The sequence below is a fragment of the Apteryx mantelli genome, unplaced genomic scaffold, assembly GCF_036417845.1.
Source record: "Apteryx mantelli isolate bAptMan1 unplaced genomic scaffold, bAptMan1.hap1 HAP1_SCAFFOLD_40, whole genome shotgun sequence".
Lineage (NCBI taxonomy): Eukaryota > Metazoa > Chordata > Aves > Apterygiformes > Apterygidae > Apteryx > Apteryx mantelli.
In genome coordinates this window covers 2,422,626-2,429,670 of record NW_027118755.1, presented here as the reverse complement: position 1 = coordinate 2,429,670, position 7,045 = coordinate 2,422,626, and the positions used below count along the sequence as shown (strand labels likewise).

At 54.4% G+C, this 7,045-nt stretch overlaps 1 protein-coding gene across 1 annotated transcript; it reads left to right on the top strand.

Annotated features, from left to right (window-relative positions):
* The first annotated feature begins 4,276 nt into the window (after positions 1-4,276).
* LOC136996514 (SUN domain-containing protein 3-like) lies at positions 4,277-6,285 on the top strand. Its single transcript, XM_067317438.1, has 5 exons — positions 4,277-4,356; positions 4,934-5,049; positions 5,160-5,327; positions 5,812-5,904; positions 6,034-6,285. The coding sequence occupies exons 1-5, from the start codon at positions 4,329-4,331 to the stop codon at positions 6,193-6,195; spliced, it is 567 nt and encodes a 188-aa protein (XP_067173539.1). The 5' UTR covers positions 4,277-4,328; the 3' UTR covers positions 6,196-6,285.
* Positions 6,286-7,045: the final 760 nt, after the last annotated feature.

The following is a 7,045-nucleotide window of genomic DNA, read 5'->3' as shown; positions in this document are numbered from 1 at the left end:
CTCACTCTCTGTCGTGACGGCAAGGAGATCAGAGCGCTTTTGGGCCACAGCTGAGCGAACAGGGTGTTTGGCAGCTGCGTCTCTGCACCTATGTTCAGAAACCAAGGCCAAGACGTACGCTGGTACGGATGTGCTGCTTTGGAGAGTTTTCGGAAGCCTGCTCTCTTTTCCTCAAGTGCCTTTTGCACCTGATCAGCCTGGGGTGGGGGTGTGTGTGGGGGATGGACGGGGGAAGAGCACAAGGACAGCCTCCGAGCTCAGTGTAAAGCTGGCTGAAGGCAACAGCAGATAGCGCGTGCCCTGTGTGCCTCAGACCCTTTTCTTTCTCGTAGGCAACCTGCGAGCCAAGGGCCTGTTCTCCAGAGCCCTGGAGCCTACGGGCAGGACCAACGCCAGCTTCAGCGTCCAGGTAAAAGGAAGCTGACACAATTCTTAAGTGCAGCTCCCTCTGCTTATTTACATTCGCAATGCGGATCGTTTCATGGAAGGTGAACGAGGTGGTCAGAGGCAGAGCAGGAGCTGCCAGAAGCCCTGGCCTTAGGCTGTGCCACAAGGTCCTAGGGAGCATGAAAGGCAGCTCTGCTCATGAACTAAGAGGCCGACCCTCTGTAGCCCTAACAGGGAAAAATGACCTCATGAATTAGTGATTTTTGGACTGAAGGGAATTCATCTCCCTTGCCCTGTGCTGCTTGCAGCTGCAGAGCAACTGACAGAAGCAGGAGCAAGTGCCCGAAAGAGGAGAATGCCTCCTGCCCTCTGCCGACACCAAGAGGACGAGTAGAACCTTAACGTAGAATTCTGCATGAGCTCACTGCACTTTTTGCATCTTGACTGTTTTTCAGGAGCTTTCGGGCTCATCTTGCATTTCCTGCTGCTGAGCGTGATGTTTCCTCAGCGCTTTGTGCTCCAAGTTGTGGGCACTACTGCAAGGTAAAGCTGAGGGAGAATCTTTTGTTGCGAGTGGGGGGAGAAGTGTATGGGCGCAAGCACCGATTGGATGGTGGGCAGGAGAAAGAGGTGTGAATGATGTGCCTTCCGTCTCCAAAGAATCGCCTCTACTGCCATAGGCAGGAAGCACGGCCCTAGCTTTCCTTGGCACTGCTTCTCCTGTTCTGGAGTTAATCCTCCATCCCTAGCTCCTCAGTTCCAATGCTCGACCTCCCGAATGCCCCATTGCCACCGCGGGTGAAAACTCGACCACTGGCTGGAGCTCGTGCGGGAGCAGGCCACTTCCCAAGTCAGGAATGGCAGCTGCAAGAGCTGCAGTCGCTACTGCTGCTCTGGAGTGTGCTTAGGAGCTGCAGAGCTGCAGCCAGCTTCAGCCTTCTTTTCCTCCGTGCTCCTCCATAGGCAAATGAAGGCTCGGAAGACGGTTCTGCTGGTGCTGCTTGCTCTGTTTTCCTGCCTTTTTGGTGAGTGTCTGTAGAGGCTGCAAGTAACGGTGGCTCTTTACGAGAGACGCAGTGCTTCCTTCTGCCTGGGTCCACGTAGACGGCTGTGGCCAGAGGAGCGCAAGTAGGAGCAGGAGGTCCCTGAGAGAGGGGTGCCCCGCTTCCACGTGCCTGCGAGCAAGGGGGGTGGGGATGGGAAGAGGGTGCCTTGCTTTTGCCCAGAGCTGAAGCCAGTTCTCCTAAGCCTGGGGAGAGGCAGTGGCTAGCCTGCCCTGTTCGCCCCAGGAAGTGGAGAAGCTTCCTTCAGGAGAAAGGAGCATGTGCCGGGGAAGGACTCTTCATCTGTTCGGAGGCCCCTCTTCCATCGTTCTCTCTTGCCAAGAAGAAGAGTGGAGAGACAATGATGGCATGTGTGCCCGACCCTCGGAGTGGAGCAGGCAGCCCTGTGGAGGGAGGCAGCTGGTTAAGGTCTCATGAAGCGCTAAAAAAGCCTGGGAGATCCCCAGGGTTGGCTTGCCACCCTTCCCAAGTAGTCTGCAGCCTCAGAAGCGCTTGCATGCCTGAAGCACTGGAGCCCTGCTTGCACACAACTCTTCCGGCATGAGCAAGTTCCAAGTGTAAATAGAGCTTTGGTTTGTGACTGACAGGTGTTTACCACGTGGGGCTGCTTGATGACGAAAGCATCTGGACGAGCAGAGCAGCATCGAAGGCCTGCATCTTCTCCTCTTTTAAAGCTGTCTGCCAGCAGGTGACCTTCTGAGTGCCTCAAATGAATGGCAGCCTTAGCTCAAGGGCATCAAGTGCGGCTTTGTTAAAAGTGCCTTTCTTTCGGGGGCTAGGGCAAGGTCCACGAGCCACATTGCCAGGTCTGTCAGGTGAAGGTGAATTGGTCTGGGCACCAGACATAGCAGAGAGCTGAACATGCTCCGCTGTTCTGCAGGTGTGGCTCTGTAAGTTTCTGCAAAGCACTGTGTTGCTTTTGAGATCTTGAGTCTTTTGCTTTGGCTCATTCTTTGCCCAGCCGTTCAACGTAGCAACCCCGAAAAAATATGTGTGTGTGTGTGCCTGATTAAGCAAGCAACTTGATAGTAGAAGGGCTTTTTAAGAATCGATCTGTTGAATTCCAGGAAATTTCAAAGGCTAGATGCTTCTCGAATACCACACTAGGCAGTGTGAATTGTGTTCTCTTGCCTGGCAGTCTGTCGTGATCATTTCCCAGTGCATGATAGGGGAGTAGCGGAGTCCCCGGAGGCATGGTGTCTGTGCCTGTTTGCTTCCCGTTGCTGTAAAGGCCGTAGAGCTTCATTTCTGCAGCAGGCCTGTTAGTGTTTGGACTGAATGTTGCCTTTCTTGTCCCTCTAGGAGGAGTTTCCTCTCTCTGGCGTGCACGTGAAGACGCAGAGGTAAAAATGATTTCCTCTTGACTAGATGATGCTCTAGAGGAGCTCCAGTCCCGTCTCACACCATCTTCACGCGACACAATTCCCACAGCTCTTCCCCCACTGCCCTGTCTGCCTTTGCGCCTTGCCTTTCTCGCCGGTGGTCAGCTCTATGTCGAGGTCCCTTCGAGGCCTGGAGCAAGCCCTGCGTGAGCCCCTTAGCTAGGGCTGGGCTGTTGGAAGCTCCACCTTTCTGCTGCTTGACAAGGGCCATAGGGGTAGTCGCCATGCTGCAGCTGCTTCTGCAGCTCTCAGCCACTGATGGGAGTCCAGCTACCTGATGCTGCCAGTCACCTCAGGGAGCTTTGTTGCCTCTCTCCCATTCCCGTGGCATAGCAGCAGCCCGCCAAAACGGTGGTCTCTGTCTCTGTGGCGCACTTCTTCCAGGCAAGCGGATGAGGTGTTAGGAGCAGTACTCGGTGAAATCGAGACCCTCCAAGGACAGCTGCGTGAGCTCCAGGAAGTCCTTCACGCTCTGCGATGGAGCACAAAAGACATTGCCCGGCGCGCTCTCGGCGAAGCCCTGAAGCAGACTGAGCTGCCGGGCATGACAGGACGGGTAAGGGGCCATTGCAGGAGGCTCTCGTCAGAGATTTTTTTCCTCAGCCCGGCACGTATGCTAGTAGGGTTCCCTGCCAGAGGCAGCAGAAAGGCTTGTGCTGCTGCAACAAGTAGGATGGGTCTCTGCAGTTGCTTCTTCTGTGGCTGCACGCTCCTTGCAGGGCAGCAGAGGGCCGCAAAGGGACTTTCACTTGTCTTCAGCTCCTCTTCCTCTCGGTCTAGGTATCATCTCTGGTAACAAACTGGAAGGACAGTCCCTGCAGCCCCTATTTCCACCTGCTGCTGATGTGGCAGCCAGTTCTCCGGGAGACCTTGTAACGCAGCTGCCTGAGTGGCGCCTGGCAGCCTTGGGTTCACGTTGGCTTTGCCGACGCAGGGGCAAGCCGGTGTTCCAGCCAGGGTTCCTGCTCTCCTGCTCTGGGGAATGCAGTTGGAAAAGGGGCTGGGTCATAAGCGCTGTGGGCCATGAAGGCTCTCTCCTCGGCCGTTTGCTCGGCCTCCTACGACCCCTGTGCAGGCACTGTCAGCACAAGTGTTCTGCCCTAGAAAAGGTGTCCTTCAGCTCCAGGAGGAGCTCCTGCAAAGCAAGGAGGGAGCTGGTGGCGAGCCAGAGAGAGGCCGCTGCCAATGGCCTGCCCCTGTGCATTGTAAGAGGAAGAAAGACGTTGCCGCAACTTCAGCTTTCGGAGCGCTGGAGTGAGCAGCCCCGCTCTTCTGATACTGGCCAATGAGAGCCGAGCAAAGCTGGGAGCTTTTCAGGGAATTGCCAAGCTCCTTAGGGCAGAGTGCAAGAGCCAAGTTCACCTTAGCTGGCCCAGTAGGGGAGCTGGCATGTGCCTCCTTGCCGCTAATACCTGCTCTCTTTTGTGTTCCTTGCCAGGATGCTCAGAAGTTAATCGATGAAGCACTGGAGAAGCTGGAATATAACCAAGTCCAGATGCCGGATTTTGCCCGCAAAGCATCAGGTGCGGCTCTAAAGGCAGAGGAAGAAGCAAGCCAGGGCACCTCCTGTCTATGCTTAGGCCTATGTTAGCTTTCCTTTTCCACGGCCCATTAGCACAGCTGAACGAGTCCCTGCTGTGTGTTGCAGGGGGCTCCCGCAAGGAAGACAGAGGTGACTATCACTGCTGGAGATCTAGGAACACGTAGTAGCATTTTTCAAGTTGACAGTGCAGTGCAAAGAGGCGTCACGGTGGCAGTGTTCATTAGGACACAGCTATGTGGGCATCCCTTGGTTGCTCCTTGGGGAGCCCTCCATGGAGTCCATGGAAGTAAGAGTGGAGGGAAAGGAGGCAGGTAGCAGGGCTGCGACTGTTCACATACAAGACAGTTGTTCAAGAAGTCCTTTTCTCTCCGAGTGTGCCTGGCGTTCATGCATGTCAGGAACTGAAATAAGTGTCGTAGGGGAGCGTCTCTGTTGCTTGTGTGAGGACAGGTGCGCAGCCTGCGTGGTTCCTGAGATGCTCCGGATAGATCACAGCCCTAGAAACAGATGCAGTCCTCGAGGGAAGGCAGGACTTGATGGGTGCATTCGTGTTTCAGGGGCTACCATTGTGCATTCCAAGACTTCTGCCTCCTTCCGCAATACCAGAGGAATACTCTACTGGGCTGGGCTGCCATTGCTGCACTCCATGAAGTCTCCTGAGGTTCTCCTTGAGGTAGGCCCAGCAAGAAACAGAGAGCAAGCAAGCTGGCGGGGGGGGGGACCAAATGCACTGTTGAGAGTTTCCCTTTGCCACACGAACAGTGTGCATTGTTCTTCTTTCAGCCTGCAAATGAGCCGGGAAACTGCTGGTCTTTCGCCGGGAGTCAGGGTCATGTCTTCATCAAGCTGCCTAAAGCAATCTTTCCACGAGCTGTGACTCTGGAACATATTTCAGTGAGAGTGTCCCCTGGAGAAAACATCTCCAGTGCTCCAAAGGACTTTGCTGTCTATGTAAGCAGTTTCTAGAGTCGGGGGGTTGTGAGGAGCATTTCTAAGCCTTGCAGCAAGGGCAGTGGCAGGCGGGCGAATACAGGTCCCGCAATGCCGGGAGGGTTCTCCCAGGCCCGTGACTTCCTCCGAGCCTGGAGAAGAAACAAATTGCTTTGAGTTCCTCCATTTCCTTTACACTCCTTTCCTTTGTGGTGTGCACTTGAAGCAAAGCTTCCCATTTCGGGGGCCACGCGGTACTAAACGAGCCCTGAGTTACGGGAGCTGGCACACTGGCTCTGCCACGACTCCTCCCAAATAATGAAGCTTGCCCCTACTTGCTCTTTCCTCCTTGGTGCCAATTCTCTTTCCTGCACACCCAAAGTTGCTCTTCCCAACACTGCCACCTAGGCCTCATTCTGGCCGCTTCGTTAGTTCCCCTAGGGAAGCTGCGTCTTCCCGCTGTGCACCTCACTCTCTTGTTTTCTCCCCCCCTGTCTTTGTGTAGGGGATGAAGGCAGAAAACGAGGAGCAGGGGCTGTTCCTAGGAGAGTTCACGTACATGGCTGCAGAACATGCCTTTGAGACTTTCCAGCTGAAGGTACGGTGAGGAAGAGGCAGGAGAAGCGTAGGAGAGGAGGAAGAGGAGGAGAAGTGTAGCTGGCAGGGGAGAAGCTCTAAGTAGTCAAAAGATAGAGAGGAAAAGACAGCTGCTTTCTTCTCATTTCAGAACGAGCGCTCTGACTCCATACAATACGTGAAGCTGGAGGTGCTGAGCAACTGGGGCCACCCAGAATACACATGTGTGTATCGACTGAGGGTCCACGGTGATGCGGTACCCACCGAAGAGGACTCTGCGTGGCACTCTGCTGGAAACAACAGAGTTCACTGAATAAAGCCTGCAAGATTTGAGCAGCGGTGGTGATGGGCTACTTAGTGTGCCTTTCCTGCCTCCTTTTGAGGCAGACTGCTCTGTCCTTGACGGCACCTCTTGAAATCCTTCTTGGCACTCTGATCGACTCGTTCCCGTAATTAAGATGTCACCCGCAGAACTGGCTAGGCCTTCGCCAGTCCTTCCAGCATTTTTCGCGCACAGCGAAGGGCTATTGCTGGAGAATGAGGAAAGCGGGGAGGAAACCGGGGAAAGCAAGAGAGCTTTCCTTAAAGTGTAAATGCAGAAATGCTCCTAGACTTGGAGGACAGTGGGAGAGCAAAGCAGCAGTTTGCCAGGCCATTTTAGCGAGCCACTGCTGTCCCTGGTTCCTTATGCCGTGCGTGACGTGACACGTATGGGCTGCAGGAGGTGGTTTCAGAGGTCAGAGGGACTCCCTGACCAAGGTCTTTTAAATGTTCCACGCATGGACTATGGAGGGTGTAATGCTTCCTACCAAAATTTACTTCTTTGAAGATAGTTGATGTTACACTAGATTCTTGATTTGGCAGAGTGATACAGCAATGTAATCACAATACAGGTAATACAGTTCCTTCTTCTGTGGCTCCACCCTCCTTGCAGGGCAGCAGAGGGCCGCAAAGGGAGTTTCACTTGTCTTCAGCTCATCTTCCTCTCGGTCTAGGTATCATCTCTGGTAACAAACTGGAAGGACAGTCCCTGCAGCCCCTATTTCCACCTGCTGCTGATGTGGCAGCCAGTTCTCCGGGAGACCTTGTAACCCAGCTCTCTGAGTGGCGCCTGGCAGCCTTGGGTTCATGTTGGCACACAATACAGTGTGCAATCACAATAC

Excerpts from the sequence above, each read along its gene's own strand:
- LOC136996514 (XM_067317438.1), top strand. The coding sequence starts at position 4,329 with ATGCCGGATTTTGCCCGCAAAGCATCAG. Across the intron at positions 5,050-5,159 it reads CTCCTGAGGTTCTCCTTGAG|CCTGCAAATGAGCCGGGAAA; the intron begins GTAGGCCCAGCA and ends TTCTTCTTTCAG. Across the intron at positions 5,328-5,811 it reads CAAAGGACTTTGCTGTCTAT|GGGATGAAGGCAGAAAACGA; the intron begins GTAAGCAGTTTC and ends GTCTTTGTGTAG.